At 38.2% G+C, this 16792-nt stretch overlaps 1 protein-coding gene across 2 annotated transcripts; it reads left to right on the top strand.

Moving 5' to 3' along the window:
- The first annotated feature begins 2044 nt into the window (after window positions 1-2044).
- Window positions 2045-16575, top strand: PYROXD1 (pyridine nucleotide-disulphide oxidoreductase domain 1). Of its 2 annotated transcripts, none has more exons than XM_054386910.1 (12): window positions 2045-2125; window positions 4732-4812; window positions 6087-6206; window positions 7577-7705; window positions 9502-9575; window positions 10500-10660; window positions 11590-11675; window positions 12786-12915; window positions 13974-14086; window positions 14821-14943; window positions 15711-15848; window positions 16327-16575. In XM_054386910.1, the coding sequence occupies exons 1-12, from the start codon at window positions 2045-2047 to the stop codon at window positions 16573-16575; spliced, it is 1485 nt and encodes a 494-aa protein (XP_054242885.1). The 2 variants fall into 2 exon arrangements, with proteins under 2 accessions (XP_054242885.1, XP_054242884.1); XM_054386909.1 differs by having other exon boundaries at window positions 11575-11675.
- The last annotated feature ends 217 nt before the right edge of the window (window positions 16576-16792 follow it).

Below are 16792 nucleotides of genomic sequence, written 5' to 3'. Positions count from 1 at the left end.
TTTTTTCTTTTCTTTTCTTTTCTTTTCTCTTCTTTTTTCTTTTCTTTTCTTTTATCTTTTCTTTTTTCTTTTCTTTTCTCTTCTCTTCTTTTTTCTTTTCTTTTCTTTTCTTTTCTCTTCTTTTTTCTTTTCTTTTCTTTTATCTTTTCTTTTTTCTTTTCTTTTCTCTTCTCTTCTTTTTTCTTTTCTTTTCTTTTCTCTTTTCTTCTTTTTTCTTTTCTTTTCTTTTCTCTTTTCTTTTTTCTTTTCTTTTCTCTTCTCTTCTTTTTTCTTTTCTTTTTTCTTTTCTTTTTTCTTTTCTCTTCTCTTTTCTTTTCTCTTCTCTTTTCTCTTTTCTTTTCTTTTCTCTTCTCTTCTTTTTTCTTTTCTTTTCTCTTCTCTTCTTTTTTCTTTTCTTTTTTCTTTTCTTTTTTCTTTTCTCTTCTCTTTTCTTTTCTCTTCTCTTTTCTCTTCTCTTTTCTTTTCTCTTCTCTCTTTTCTCTTTTCTTTTCTCTTTTCTTTTCTTTTCTCTTTTCTCTTCTCTTTTCTTTTCTCTTTTCTTTTCTTCTCTTTTTTCTTTTCTTTTCTTTTCTTTTCTCTTTTCTTTTCTCTTCTCTTTTCTCTTCTCTTTTCTCTTCTCTTTTTTCTTTTTTCTTTTCTTTTCTTTTTTCTTTTCTTTTCTTCTCTTTTTTCTTTTCTTTTCTTTTCTTTTCTTTTCTCTTCTCTTTTCTCTTCTCTTTTCTCTTCTCTTTTTTCTTTTTTCTTTTCTTTTCTTTTTTCTTTTCTTTTCTTCTCTTTTTTCTTTTCTTTTCTTTTCTTTTCTTTTCTCTTCTCTTTTCTCTTCTCTTTTCTCTTCTCTTTTTTCTTTTTTCTTTTCTTTTCTTTTTTCTTTTCTTTTCTTCTCTTTTTTCTTTTCTTTTCTTTTTTCTTTTCTTTTCTTCTCTTTTTTCTTTTCTTTTCTTTTTTCTTTTCTTTTCTCTTTTCTTTTCTTTTTTCTTTTCTTTTCTTTTCTCTTTTTTCTTTTCTCTTTTCTTTCTTTTCTCTTTCTTCTTTTCTTTTCTCTTTTTTCTTTTCTTTTCTTTTCTCTTTTCTTTTCTCTTTTCTTTTCTTCTCTTTTTTCTTTTATTTTCTTTTTTCTTTTCTTTTATCTTTTCTTTTCTTCTCTTTTCTTTTCTCTTTTCTTTTTTCTTTTCTTTTCTCTTTTCTTTTCTATTTTCTTTTATTTTCTTTTTTCTTTTCTTTTCCCTGAGCCCCTGCAAGAGCTCCCAGTTCAGCCAGGCAGGTCATCTTCCCTGACAGTTCAGTTTATGACACATGGGGACAGCCTGTCTCTGCACCTGCAAGATTTTCCTTTTGAAGAGCATCCAGCTTTCCTGGACCCCTTGGCCCTTCAGGACTCTCTACCAAGTCTGAAGTTTGCCCTCCAGAAGTCCATGGTAACAGTTTTACTGATCTCTTTCCTTACTTCACCAAGAAAGAGAATTCTATCATTTCATGGTTGCTAAGTTCAAGACAGCCTCCAAGCACCGCATCACCCAGCAGTCTTTCTCTGCTGTTTGTAGACAGCAGGTCTAGCAAAGCACCTCCAAGAGCAACAAGAATGAGTGAAAAGGCATCAGCCATAAGATAGCATCCTTTTATGTTTTAACTTTTTAGAGCTTACCCTTTCTTCCAAGAGGGGGAAAAAAAAAAAATCAAAGGTCAGATTTGGAATGAAAATCATACTTAGCGATATGCTAAAAACTCTTAAATCAGACTGCAAAAGCCTCAACTCATTTTGAGCAGTACATACCAGACTATAGGCACGTTGGACAGCTTTATCTATCTCTGTTTTTTGGGGTGGGGTTACTGGGCGGGTGAGCGAGGCGTGACACTCCCACTCCATCCCGGACCTCGCGGGCGGAGCGGACCGCCAGCGGAGGAAGTTTGGGTGCTAGAGCGCGCCGTAGGCGGAGGGCTGCTGCTGCAGCCGTCTTCCGCGCTGTATTGTGAACGCGGCAGTGAGATATTATCTGCGATTTTTTTTTCCCTTCGTCAGCCGACGCGCTCGGGAGCAGGCGGGGAAATGGCGGCTGCTCCCGACGTTGCTCGGAGCCGGTTCGTGGTGGTGGGCGGAGGAATCGCAGGGGTCACCTGCGCGGAGAAGGTAAGGGTCGCGCCACCCGGCCTCGCCTCGCGCATGCGCGCGCTCTCCAGCCGCCGGAGACTCCCCCCGCCCGGCGCGGGTGGGGACGGCGCCTCCGCCGTGTGTGGCTTCGACCGTGGGAATCAGTTGCGGTCGCCCGTGTCGGCTCCGGCTGGGGCAGACGGGATCGCTTCCGCCCTTGAGGCCGGTATTTCAGCCTTGGGCTCCCGGAGGATGCTTTCCAGACTTGTGGGGTTATCGTAATTTCAGGGTGTACGCAGGTTGATACACTAATTACCTAACTATTCCTATTTATACAGTAATTATTCTGCTCTTCCCTCCCAATTTTTTACAAAAATCTTGTGACTCTTAACCTAACCAACCAACAGAAAAAAAAAAAACACAAAAACAAAAAACAAACCCAAACAAAATCTGCCTCAGGGAAACAGTGTTGTATATAACTTAACCTCTTCAGAAATATTTATAGAGATAAAAACGGTCCTGCAGCTAAACTAATAAGGCTTTATCGCTGCTTCATAAGGGGATTGAAGCTTTGTAACGTGTGAAAGGTGGCATTCTGTATGTTAGTTAAGAGGCGAGAAACTTGAAAGAGCACTGCATGCATTACTGTCCCTTATGGCCATAGAGGATTGCACTGCAGCTAAGGCGAAGGCTGATACTGTTTCTGAAAATCTCGGATTCAAACTCTGTAAGACCAGTCTGAAGGTTGTGGGGAGCAAAAAGGCATTTATTTATGGCTGGATGCATTTCACAAAGTTCATGAATAGTGAGCAGATTTTGGATACAGCCTTAGGAAATATACATTAATACATATTCATTGCTTTGCCCAGCAATCTCTAACATACTCATTAGTCTTTCACAGCTCATGCTAATATAGGCAAATGTCTCTTTCTCATGCACACTCCCATCCTCTGGCAAATTCTGGGGAAGGGGCTTCAAGAAAAATCCCCCTGATGCTCTGATGTTCTTTATCAGCCTGTTTACTAGTTGACCCCGAGGTTCATGCATGCTCAGAGGTGTGGACTCATTAGTGAAACTTGTAATTGTTTAGAAGACTCTCTGTTCTTTCTTACTGTCAATAAAACTGCTTAGTTCACAATTTCTTACCTTTCCTTCCATGATTCATCATCTCCTTATCTGAGATTTAGTCTTTTTCCAGCTGTATTCTATGTTGTCTTAAAGAAACATGCTAACTACAGTTTCTCTACTGCGCTCTAGTTATTTCATTTACCTCTTCTATTTCATATGTATTTGTAAAGAACTCCATTTGTTTCATTCACTTATTTCTACTTCATTATTTCTACTGTTTCGTTTTCTACTTACATTTCTCCCCTTTTGAGGTTCATGAAGTAACCAAATACTTCCTGAGTCTCAATCTTACATTAGCTTACCAGAAACTTGAAGAAGCACTGCATGCATTACTGTCCCTTATAGCCATGGAGGATTGTACTGCAGCGAAGGTGAAGGCTGATCTGATGTGCTCCTCATTATATAAATATTGCTCTGTATTTATTTGATCCATGTTAGGGCTGTACACCTGTGGAGATTGTCCAAACTCTAAAAAGGTATCTGCTCATTTTTTTGTTGTCAACAGTTTTGATTTTTAAAAATGACTGTAACTAAAGGTAACTATGTACCTATAATGTGGAATAAAATTATATGGGTAGTAGTTCAGTAAAGAATACCTACTTACTTAAAATTACAAAGCCACTGAAAGACTGTTTCAGATGCATCTATTCTCTGGTGATGAAGTAATACTTCATTTCTGACATTGTATAAGCTACATACAGACTAAATTACAAAAAAATACTGATACTATTCTCTATGGAAGTGGTTCTGCCATTTATTAGTTTTTACCATTTATTTTTGGTTAATGTAATATATGGCCACTGGTACTACAGACACTGAAATGCTATGATCTTTCAAGGTCTCTTCCAACCCCTAACATTCTGTGATTCTGTGATTTGTTTTCTTCCAAAGCTCACAAAGAATGCCACTTGCTGCTGTTAATTCACACTTCTTATGCTCTTTCCTTTCTCTCACCTTTATATTTTTCCTGGAAAACCCAGATCAGATTGCTCTATGATGGCAGAGGCTTGCCTTATCTCTTAGAACTGCAGGAAGCACATTTAGCAAAGTGCTTAGTATAATAAATTCATTATCACTCAGAAGATGATAATGAATTTATCGCTTTACTGAACATTTTAAATAGTCAATAGGAATCAGAATTTGCTCTGCCAAAATGAAAGTTGTGAACAATTAGTCACTGCTCTGCAATACACAAGGTGTGTCCAGCAACTTGGTGTCTCCATAAATCCCATGGGATCATAGTCTGTTCCTACAGTTGGTTTTTAAAACACTGTGAGAATAATCTTGTCAGTAGTCATTTATGCCATGGCTGCAGTGAAATGAAATCTTGACTTTCCAGATTCTGTTCATTTCAGTCATTACCAGATTTCATAATCTTGAAGTACTGGTTATCTAATAGGATTGTACAAAACTAATGTAGTAAGACCTATTACTTTTCACCAATACTTTTATTAAGTCTTAAGTCAAAATCTATTGATAACTGCATTCACTCATCATAATTTCCATTTCTTTACCAGCTGGCCCTGGATTTCCCATCAGAAGACATTTTTTTAGTAACAGCTTCTCCACTTATAAAAGCTGTAACAAACTTCAAACAGGTAAGAGATACTTAATTTTTCTTATGGTAAGACTTCTTCAGAAGTTTGTAAATGTGCCTTAGAACATAATGTTGAAAATGCTTATGATTTTGAAATTGTTTTCACATTAATGTGACTGCAGTGGTGTTAGTAGGACTGATGAGGTATTTTCACAGAATCACAGAATGATAGGGGTTGGAGATCTTTGAGACCTACCATCCTGCCAAAGCGGGGTCACCTAGAGAAGGTCACACAGGAACACAGTCCAGCTGGGTTTTGAATGTCTCCAGAGATGGAGACCTCACCACCTCTCTGGGCAGCCTGTTCCAGGGCTCCAAGAAGTTCCTCCTCATGTTTAGATGGGTCATCTTATGTTCAAGTCTGTGCCCATTACCCCTTGTACTATCACTGGGCACCACCGGAAAATGACTGATCCCATCCTCCTGACACCTACCCTTGAAGTATTGATCACCATTGATGAGATCCCCCCTCAGTTTGCTCTTTTCCAGAGTAAAAAGACCCAATTCTCAGCCTTTCCTCATAAGGGAGATGTTCCAGTCCCCTCAGCATCTTTGTAGCCCTTTGCTGTACCCTCTCCAGCAAGTCCCGGTCCTTCTTGAACTGGGGAGCCCAGAACTGGACACAATATACCAGATGAGGCCTCACCAGGGCAGAATAGAGGTGGAGGAGAAACTCCCTTGACCTGGCCACACCCCAGATGCCATTTGCCTTCTTGGCCACAAGTGCACATTGCTGGCTCATGATCATGCTGCTGAAAAACTACAGAATGTTGTTATGTCTCAGCAGGAAGTTTATGAACTTTCTGAAATCCTTCTACTTGTCAAAGTTGTGAACAAAAGTGCTGCAGAGTGTTAAAAGTGTTCTTGGATTTTAATGAACAGGAATTAAAGATTATAATTTAGTGCTGCCAAAATTAATTGCTGTGGTCTAACTGCACAGTAGCCCAAGGCAGGAAACAGGTATCTGGCTGAATGCAGAACTTCAGTATTTCTTAATCCCATTACAAAAATCTCAAATCCTGATTCCTGAGAATTACAACATCAACAGAGATAGCAGAAAACTACAAGCAAGTGCACATGGATAAACTCAGAGATAACTCTGTGTGCTTTAACAGCAGAAATCTTCTTCCAAGGCCTATGAGACCATAGCCTATTTGCAATGGGCCTGATGTTTTCCTTTGTTATATTCCAACTAAAAAGAAAAAAAATAAGAAAGAAAATATTTAAGAGAGAGATAAATTTTTAATATTTTAAATACCTCTCTTCTTCTTATAGGTCTCCAAAGCACTTGAGGAATTTGATGTAGAAGAGCAACCAAGTTCTCTATTAGAAAAACGATATCCCAATATTAAAGTTATACAGTCCGGAGTAAAGCAGTTGAAAAGTGATGAACATGTAAGGAAACTTTTTCTTTTTTACTTTTATGTGTTGTTTGTTTCTTTGGTTTTTTTTTTCCCAAATGATTTATTCAAAAACTAATCTAAGAAACAGATGAATCTTTGGGATGTCAAATTCTGTTAAACAACATTCTGGCTATTCAAGTGTTAAATTGCCAGATTATGAGAAAATACTTCCTAACTTTAATTTTACTTATCACACTGTTGTTCAAGTAGAGATATATAGGGGGGCAAATTTTAGATTTAAAGAGACTTGTTAATTAAGAAGCTGTATCTTTTAGATTTAAATCTTCGATGCCTTAGAAATATTACATTGAATACCCGATTGGCATAGGAGGGAAAACAGTCAGTGAAACCAATCCTGTCTATCAGTATAGGTATCTGAAAATTTCTGCAGCCCTTGGTTGAAGAGCTGTCAGATTCCTGAGCTACTGTGTGTTGCTACAGAGATCAAGATATTAGAATGTCATGATAAGAAAAAAAAAATTCTTGAAGGAATCAACATTTCCACCTTTTTATCTTTCTTTGTAGCAGGAAACAGGTTGCAAATAGGAGCATTGTACAGTATGTATAGATCCTTCTTAGCATCTCTTTCAACTCAACATGTTATTTCTGACTTTGGCATGGTCAAAACCTTCTATTCAGATCCAAAAACTGGGTTTGCTCATTTTAAGTCACCGAGATATGATTCCAGTTATATTCTGCTAATATTCTGGAGGTAACGATATTCTTAGGTCATTATTGTAATGGTGTTTTAGTTTAGGTTTATCTCTGTGGACATAAATATTTCATGTATATGGAAAACCACTATAAACTAGTTGCACTTTATAGTGCAAAACCACTATCAACTATTTAACTTCTGGTCTGGAAAACAACGAAGTCAGCCATAAAGTGTTAAAATGTAAGCATTACCTATTTCACAATGATGTAGCTTGTGTAGTGCCTGCCCATCTTCTTTAGCAAAGAATGGAATTTGCAGTCTTTCTGAAGGGTATTTTAGCCTATGCCTAGTTAGCATAGGTCTATCGTTGTTGAAACGTTTGGAATGAGATTCTTAATTGCTAAGGTATAGTAGTGTACAGGTTTGCATCTCTGAATGGAGTGGGGTACAGCTAGTGAGTGCAGAGTGCCACCATGTGGTCATCTTTGTTTCACCTGCCTTTGTGTGCCCCGTGTACCAGTTTTACCAGTCATATAATGTCATATACTTAGGCTTGTAAGTAATGCAAATTAATGGCAATCAGCAAAGGCTTGCTTTTTAAGTAGCCAGTTACAGGTTTTAATATCTGCAAAATGCTATGACATAAAGGAAAAAACAAAAAATTATGTTCTCTTAGATGTCTCCAATAGGTTTTTTCCTTTTAACAGAAAGTTCTCACTGAAGATGGGAAAGAATATGTATATGACAAACTTTGCCTGTGTGCTGGAGCAAAACCAAAATTAATTTTGGAAGGGAATCCATATGTATTAGGAATCCGGGATACTGACAGTGCAGAGGTAAATGTTTTGAACATAGTAAGTTAATAGAATATTAAGTGTATGATATTCTTGCTTCTGATGCAAAATACTGAATATGATAATTAAGTGAAATGGAGAAACATGAGATTATATTTGTTATTATATATCCTTAATTAGGAACCCTTTCAGTAGCAGAGAAAGAGCCTTAAAATGCCATTAAATAAATTAATTAGTCCCTAAATTTATGAATTTTATAGCTAGCCCATAGACACTACTTCTAAAATGATAATCTAGAATAAATGATGATCTTCTGACCTCCAGGCAGAGGCCAGTCTGGAAATATAAACATGAAGCAGACAGCACCATGAGAGGTTGTATCTGGTACATGGTACAAAGGGCTACTTCTTACAGTTAAGAGCTACTGAAGGAATTTTTTCTGTTTCTACCTTATCTTTTCCTCATCTTACAGAAAGAGGTACAGTTATAGTCAAAGATACGGAGAAGTTTTCACATAAGCAGTGACTTCACAGACTAGAGCTTCAGCTTGGAAGCGCAATGTGAGGTTTTGCTGCTGTAAGTCTTCAGAGTTAGAGGAGGGATGGTGAAAGTGAACCCTGCTTCTCCGTAACATAAGCGCTGTAATTCATCAAATGAAATCTGACCTTGAGAATAAACAAGGAATTACTTTTTCCAGCAAACTGAAGTGAAACTATGAAAGTTTTGTGGATGCTAACAGTTTGCCTGAGTTTAAAAAATAAATAGGAGAAGGAAGATACAAACACACACAAAAAAAGACAGGTTTTGATAAATTTATCTTGTCTGAATTGAAGAGAAAGATGCCACCTGAGCCATGTTCAGGACAGCATTTTCCTGTGTTTGTCACCTTCTGGATGAGCATCTACTGTTGGCCACTGGGAAAGAGTAGACTGACAGCAGGCTATCACTTGTCAAAACTGATGTTGAACTTTGAATGAGTCTGAAAATCCTTGCTACTTTTTGTTTGTTTTTAATTGTGATTGGTTGCATTATCCAGTCCCCTCCGATACAACTTCAGTGTCCTTCTTTGAATAGGTTGAAGCACTACAGTTTTCCTGCTCTTTACTGTTTAGGTGCTGTACCAATTAGGTAAACTGAAAGTGTGGATGAACATTATTTTCATAGTTGATAGTTGGTGTGATTGTCATGGTTCTTGATTTCTTTGAAAGCAGATCCTTGAAGTGTAAGGATCTGCTATGATCTAAAAATGCTGTCTTGGCTGTATTTTGTTGCTTTGGGGTTTGTTCTTTGTTTCCTCTCACCACTAGGGTGAAACTTAGATGAGATTTGGAGACTTGTTTCTTTTGAAAGGTTTTTTTGCACAAATTAACTTGTTTCTCAGATTTGCTACAATTTACTATTTTTTAAATTCCGGGTTTCTGATCAGCAGGTTCTGTATCTTTCCTCAATTTCTGTATCTTTGCCTTTTTGCCATTACACAAATGCCTGTGAAAGCTATGCAAGTTGTGATAAAACTGGATTAATAGATAGCACAATGCTAATGGTCTCTCGCACAGAGATGTCTCTGGGATTCTATTAACACTGTCTTGGATTTGCTTAAATGTAGTTACTTCTGTCTCAGTTGAAGACTTGTAAGTCTGTATCAATAACTTCATCCCTTACACAGCTCTCATTAGCTTCTCTAACAGACCTTAGTCTAAGTAAATGCGTGTCGTTAATCTGAGAAATTCAAAGTAAGAAGACTAAGAGGGTAAGAAAATACTGAAAAGGATATAGTTGATGAGCGTGAAGGAACATATGATGTAAGTTGTTTGACTTTTTCACTTTTTTTAATACAGGCTTTTCAGAAGAATTTGGCTCAAGCTGAGAGAATAGTAGTGGTAGGAAATGGTGGGATTGCACTCGAGTTAGTGTAAGTAAACAACTAAGTTTTAAAGGTATAGATGTAAACAGAATCTTTAACAATGCAGTGTTAAGTCTAGTTTGCATGACTTTAAAGCTACAAAATTGTAGCTTTAAGGCATTTAGTTGGAAAATTGATTAAAATAACTTTTTTCAAGTACAGTGGTGCTTACTGGTGCATCAGAAGAAGCTTTGACACATAGATAGCAAGAACATGCAGCGTTTTTGTGATCTGGCACCAACAGATTTCTGTTAAGACTATTAAGGGCAATGTTTAAGTTACGAAGTTGTAACAGGAATGAAGAGGCAGCTTATCTTGCACTCAGCCTAATTTGACAAAGCTTCTGACGTGTCTGATATGGCCTTTGTCACAAGTATGATACTGAATCATGGGGTCCTGCAGACTCCTAGATTACAGAACCACCTATACTATGCAATTGTGTGGTCTTGGTTTGCGTTGCAGGCATTAACTTTTTCACTTGCACTTGTCCTCTCCACGTCTCTACTAGCTCATCTACCAGGTAGTGCAAACAAGATTCAAATGCTTGTTCTAAGCAGTGGGAGCAGTGGGCAAGCTGGCAAAAATGCACCTTTTTTGGGTTTTTTTGCTGTTGTGGAAAGTAGGAAATACTAAGTTGTATTATTTTAATTTTGATCTGCCTTCTCTCACCTCCTACCCCAGCTCAGTCAAGGTTGTGCTGGTGAGAAATTATGACCTGTCAGCTTGAAGAGGTGTTTGGGTTTGTTTGTTTGTTTTAATGGGTTCCTGATGTAGTGTTTAAAAGCAGTAGTGAATCTGCTAGATTTAAAAGTTGTAGATTTTATATTTCTAACTTTTTGGAATGAAACCTGACATGCTTCTAGTTTTGTTTGCTAAGAGCCAGAACCCTTTTTGTGTAGTCTGTTACTTCATGCATTGTTTAAATGTCTACAGGTATGAAATTGAAGGCTGTGAAGTAATCTGGGCTATCAAAGACAAAGCCATTGGGAACACCTTTTTTGATGCAGGAGCAGCGGAATTTCTCATTCCAAAGCTAAGGGGTGAAAACCGAGAGACTCCAATTGAATGTAAAAGAACCAAGTATACAATGGAAGGTAGGATGTTTTAGTCTCCTAACACTGCAGCAGCAGCATTTAATATTAAAAATAGTCCTGAGACCAGTTAATTTAGCAGGCCATAAATAAGGTTTGCTGTTACCATCAATAGCATCTTTTTCTGTGATAAAAACAGAAGTCAGAGTGCGATCTAAAAATCCATCCAGAATTTCTGTAGATGCCTGACAGCATGTAATACAGACAGTTACAAACTGCAACAAATGTGTTTATAGCTATGCCAAGTTTATATTTCATTTCCTGTATTTCATCTACTGAAGAACTTGTGTTTTCTGTAACATTTTAATGGTTCATCTGACTTACGTCAGGAAGGAGTTCTATAATAACTTACTGGAGGACCAGGTGAACCCTCACAGGATGTTACTACAGATGCAGTCAGACAGCAGTTTTAATAACAACAGCTAGCTAGAAATGCATGAACAAACATTACATAAACAGATTTATGACCAAAGCAATAACAAAAAAGAAGAGTGTGGTTCTAGGCTTCAGGTTGGAAGAATAAATTGCAAAAGAGCCAGCCTAAACATCACAAAAAGCACCCAAATTTCTTCATTTGCATCATTCTATGTTAGAATTTGCACTTTGGTGCAACAGAGGGGACAGTGCCTATTTGCCAGCAGGTAGACATCAGTTTGAGTATTAGCAATGATATTAAGCAGCTGAGTCTGCAGTGGCATGCTTGTTTCAAAGAAGAGTGAAATGCATAAAGTTTAAAGGTGTTTAAAAATAGTGGCTTGGAGCTGATTTGTCTGCAAATCAATGTTTTTGGGGATTACACACTTTTGCCTTCCCTTTGGGCAACCAGACCTATTTCTCTTAATTGAGTCCTTGTTCTGAATTCTGCAGGAAATGAAGGATGCACACTAAATCTGACACTCCTTATCTCTTTCCTTCAGGAAGTGATGAAAAAGAAAGATCTATAGCAGCATCTGACAAACCAGGCAGTGCCTTAGGCCCTGATTGGCATGAGGGCTTAGATCTTAAAGGAACTAAAGAGGTATGGTTATAATCTTGCTTACACATTTGTTTAAATGTTGCTTTAAGTGGGTAAGGTTGAGAAAACTTGAAATATCACATTCAGCATTTTTAGGGGACTAGTCAATTCCACTGGCATGGCTTTAGCTCTTCAGATTGTAACACAAATATTGGTTTGATGTTTCTGGAGGACTGCTGTCAGCCTTAGCTTTAACCAGAAACAGTGGCACCTTTGTTGGGCTGATTTTAGCTGCCATACCAACGTTTTCTTATGTGAGAAAATAGAGCATAGTAGGATTTGTACAGAGAACACCACTCTCTTGTCACAGACGATAATAAAATGCAAAATCAGTGGTGGACATGAGCATTGTCAAGTTCAATGCTTGAAATAAAGCAAAAATTCTCATATTTCATAGTTTTATTACAAGGTTTTCATTTATCAATTTCTAAGCTGTTAGGGGTTTACATCTGTTGCATGCAGTTAAAAAAAAAAAAAAACGACCTTTCAAACATGATCAGCCCTAGATTTGGCAGAAGTGGCTTTACAATACCAAGTAAAGGATGTTTAGGATATTCAGCAGATTAATAGATGGTGTTTTGACTGTTGAAGGTTGTGGAAATGTTTGTGTAGTGGAGAATGAAATAGCTCAAGGCATGAACCAACAAAATAGTTCAGAGAAATGGGTAACTTTCCAGTTCAAGTTCAGAATAGGAGTGGCTGAAACATAGGTTGGTGGAACAGGATATATTTTCTTTTTACAGCATTTAGAACATAAACTTACTGTTACCAGAATGTAATCTGTGATGGAAAAATGAAGTAGTTGAAATCCTGAAAGACAGAAAAGATGAGTTTACTTTTTTTCTGTTGTGCTAAGTTCTGAATTCTCTTCCTGTAAACTCAGGAGAACTTGAATATCTAGATTGTCTTGGAATTTCAGGGACCATCTGCTGACAAAGAGGTAAATTGTCACTTGCTGTTGTTAGATCTGTACCACAAAAGGAAAAGAGCTTGGCTAATGTGTTGTGCTTAAGGATGAAACAGGGGGAGGTTTAGTAAGTGAAAATATCCTTGTTCTTAAAAATATTATTATTGCTAAGCACTGTGTTTACAATTTTGTCGATCTTTCTTTAGTTTTCTCATAAAGTACACATTGAAATACTGTGTGAAGTAAAGAAAATACACCTGCAGCAAGAATTTCTACAACTGCAGCGGAATTCTTTGACTTTTCCTAAGGAAGGGAAAAATGCAGAACCAGAGGAGGGTAGGTAGCAATGCTGATTAGATGTAATGTGTTGAAGATAAAGCAGTGCTGGAATATGTTTGATCTTGTTTGCTGGTTTAGAGCAAATAGATTTGGAAAAGAAATCCTTTATTTCTAGAAATTAACTGGAGCTTGAGCAGTTTCTAGTAGTTGAGAATGTGATTTATGGGCTACAATTAAATTACAAAATGTTATGAGTCAGACTCTTTTTCCACAGAGTCACTCAAATCCTGTATGCAGAATATTCCCTCCTTGCGATAGTCTAATAAAATCATTTACTAATAGTGAAGTTAAGCAGAAACAAAAACTTTTAGTGTCAAAACTGAATCTTTCAAAGAAAGTAGAAGAAAAGGTTGAGTGTTTCATAAATAGTTGTATCTGTAACTTCCACTGAATGAAAATTAGCCTTTAAAGTACTGTTTTAATAGCCAGTTAGTTCCAGCATAACATCCTAGGAAGCCAAATCTTTGATCATAGAATGGCTTGGGTTGGAAGGGACCTTAGAGATAATCTATTCCAACCTCCCCACCATGGGCAGGGATGCCTCACAAGTAAACTCAGCTGCTCAAAGCTTCATCCAACCTGGCCTAGAAGACCCTCAGGGAGGAGGTATCCACAACCTCCCTGGGCAGCCTATTCCAGAATCTGTTTGCTTTCATGGCATTTCCTCTGCATCTGTAAATTTACAGATGTAAAAGAATATTTTGCAATTGCATAGTTCAGAGAACATCCCACAGGTCTGAAGCAGTGGCAGGACATGGTATTTCCCCTGTAAAAATGAGGGTCTTCAGGGAAAATTCCAGAGAAAATTAACAGCAGGACATGGGGCAAAGCTCCAAAATCTCATGTTTTACTAGTCTTGGAGTGAAGGTAAGGAATGTGATAGGTAACCTCTGATTATTTTCTTTTTATTCATTCATAATTTCTGTTTTTCCCTACCTAATCAGATATAGATAAATTTCTTTTTATTTTCTATCTTGACATATTAAAAACATCATTAATAATACTAATAACTTCTGTTGATTACAATCTCAGGGCAAAATTTTCCCTTTTTTCAGTTCTGTGGCCTGTATATGTGGAATTAACTAATGGAAAAATTTATGGGTGCAATTTTATTGTCAGTGCAACTGGAGTCGTGCCAAATGTTAAACCATTTCTTGATGGCAATGACGTAAGTATACTGATTTCTTTCAGAGTTGAAGTTGTTTTTTAAGTCAGGTGAACTATGTATCTTCATCTGACTTATGCTTTTACTCTGACATGAAACATTGTACAGCATTTCAAAATAAGGCAGGTATGGCCTCACATGGGAGTACTGTGTCCAGCTCTGGTGCCCTCAACACAAGAAGAAAATGGACCTGGCTGAGGGAGCTGAGGTTGCTCAGCCTGGAGAAGAGAAGGCTCTGGGAAGACCTTACAGCAACCTTCCAGTACCTGAAGGGGGCCTACAAGAAAGCTGCAAAGGGACTGTTTCCAAAGGCCTGCAGCAATAGGATGAGGGGCAATGGTTTGAAATGAGAGAAGATTTAGATTGGATGTTAGGAAAAAGTTCTTTGCCATGAGAGTGGTAGAACACTGCAACAGATTGCTGAGGGAGGTAGTTGAGGCCCCATCCTTTGAGATATTCAAGGTCAGGCTTGACAGGGCTCTGGGCAGCCTGATCTAGTGGAGGATGTCCCTGGTCACAGCAGGGGAGTTGGGCTAGATGATCTTTGGAGGTCTCTTCCAATCCAAACTATTTTATGATTCCATGCTTTGATTAAACAGAACTGTGAGTTTACTAAATTTTTTTAGAAGTCTGCCCTTATAAAGTAACAATTGAGATGACTGCTTAACACAGATGACGTTGAATTACTTAGTTTAAATGATTATTTTTCTTACTGCTGATCTGTGCAAATACTTTAGTTTGCTGTAGGTGAAGATGGAGGTCTGAAAGTAGATAAACACATGCACACATCCCTGCCAGATATATATGCAGCTGGAGATATCTGCACAGCATCGTGGGAACCTAGTCCAGTATGGCATCAGGTAAAACAAATCATAGGAGCTCAGCGGTGGTCTGATCTACAAAGTCAGTCATGCACTGCTGCAGAGGCAGGAGAGAAGGAAGTGTCATTGGGGCAGGAACTGACCAACAGCTCTAGAGCCCTCAACAAAGGAAGAACATGGACCTGCTGGAGTGGGTCCAGAGGAGGGCCATGAGAATGACTGGGGAGCTGGAGCACCTCTCCAAGGACAGGCTGAGGAAGCTGGGGTTGTTCAGCCTAGAGAAGAGAATGCTCCAGAGAAACTTAATAGCAGCCTTCCACTACCTAAAGGGGACTTACAAGAAGGCTGCAGAGGGACTGTTTACAAAGGCCTGCAGTGATAGGACGAGGGGCAATGGTTGGAAATGAGAAAAGAGCAGATTTAGATTGGTTGTTAGGAACAAGTTCTGCACCAGGAGGGTGCTGGAACACTGCAACAGGTTGCCCAGCAAGGTAGTTGAGCCCCCATCTTTGGAGACTGTTGAGGTCAGGTTCAACAAGGCTCTGGGCAACCTGATCTGGTGGAGGATGTTCCTGTTGACTGCAGTGGGGCTGGACTAGATTACCTGTGGAGTTCCCTACCAATGCAAACTGTGCTGTGATTCTGTAATCACAGATGCGTTGATGACAGGCAGCTCCCTCTCTGGCTGAAAGCTGAGTGCAATGCAAATCCATCCTATGCACTGCTGAGAGCTGTGAGCGTGGGGCACTGCACACTGACACAGATCTGTGCTTGTAAAGTCTTCTGATGGTAGTGTTTTTTTTCAGATGAGGCTGTGGACTCAAGCCAGGCAGATGGGATGGTATGCAGCAAAATGCATGGCTGCAGATACTTCAGGGGAATCTATTGATATGGATTTCTGCTTTGAACTGTTTGCTCACGTTACGAAGTTTTTCAATTACAAGGTAAAGTCCAATAGCGCTGATCCACAGAGTAACACAAAGTGCTGTTTGTATTCCCTCCCTAATACTGAGCAGATGCTTTAATAGGAACAAACCAGTTTGCTCTGTATAATCATCATTAGTTTAGGTTTTCTCCATTCATACTAACTTTGAGTGCTGAAACTGAAGAGGACAAAGATCTATATATATGACAAATTTTATTTGGTGACTGATCTGCTTTGCATCTTTTCATTGCCCATTTCAGTAAATTTCTGTTAATGGATAAATTTCACACATTTCAGCATGCTCTCTGGGTCATTACTAGGGGTTGTGAATGATATTTCAAGATGAAGATTTTAAATTCTGTTGAAGGGGGATATTCCCCAGGGACAAATAGTTCCCTGTTTGCATTAGTCATTTAAAGCTTAGAACTGTTATCAATAGAAACACTAAAAGCCACTGCAGCGTTCTCATGAGTGTTTTTTGTTTTTTCTTCTGTTAGGTGGTGGTTTTGGGAAAATACAATGCTCAAGGCTTGGGTTTAGACCATGAACTGATGCTGAGGTGTACCAAGGGACAAGAGTATGTTAAAGTGGTGATGCAGAATGGCAGAATGATGGGAGCTGTGCTGATAGGTGAAACAGACTTGGAAGAAACCTTTGAAAACTTAATTTTAAATCAAATGGACCTTTCAGCCTATGGTGAAGATCTCCTCAATCCAGATATTGATATAGAAGATTATTTTGATTGAACAAAACCCCATTTCCATTTTGTGTAGCGTTTTGACAAAGAATATGTCTTATAAAACCATTTCCTCAAGATTACCAGAAACGAGTGATAAATGTACTTCCTTAAGATCTTGTGTTGATCTTGTCAAGATACTGGCTGGCAAACTCAGTGTAGAAATGCAGCAACAAATGCAAGTGGATGGGTGTTGGCAAAGAGGTTTCATCTACATTGATGAGATG

Source organism: Indicator indicator, chromosome 14 (genome assembly GCF_027791375.1).
Source record: "Indicator indicator isolate 239-I01 chromosome 14, UM_Iind_1.1, whole genome shotgun sequence".
NCBI classification, from domain to species: domain Eukaryota; kingdom Metazoa; phylum Chordata; class Aves; order Piciformes; family Indicatoridae; genus Indicator; species Indicator indicator.
The sequence above is the reverse complement of the archived record's forward strand: the minus strand, read 5'-3'. Positions and strand labels throughout refer to the sequence as shown.

Excerpts from the sequence above, each read along its gene's own strand:
- PYROXD1 (XM_054386909.1), top strand. The coding sequence starts at position 2,045 with ATGGCGGCTGCTCCCGACGTTGCTCGGAGCCGGTTCGTGGTGGTGGGC. Across the intron at positions 10,661-11,574 it reads AACCAAGTATACAATGGAAG|GAAGTGATGAAAAAGAAAGA; the intron begins GTAGGATGTTTT and ends TCTTTCCTTCAG. Across the intron at positions 11,676-12,785 it reads ATCTTAAAGGAACTAAAGAG|TTTTCTCATAAAGTACACAT; the intron begins GTATGGTTATAA and ends ATCTTTCTTTAG.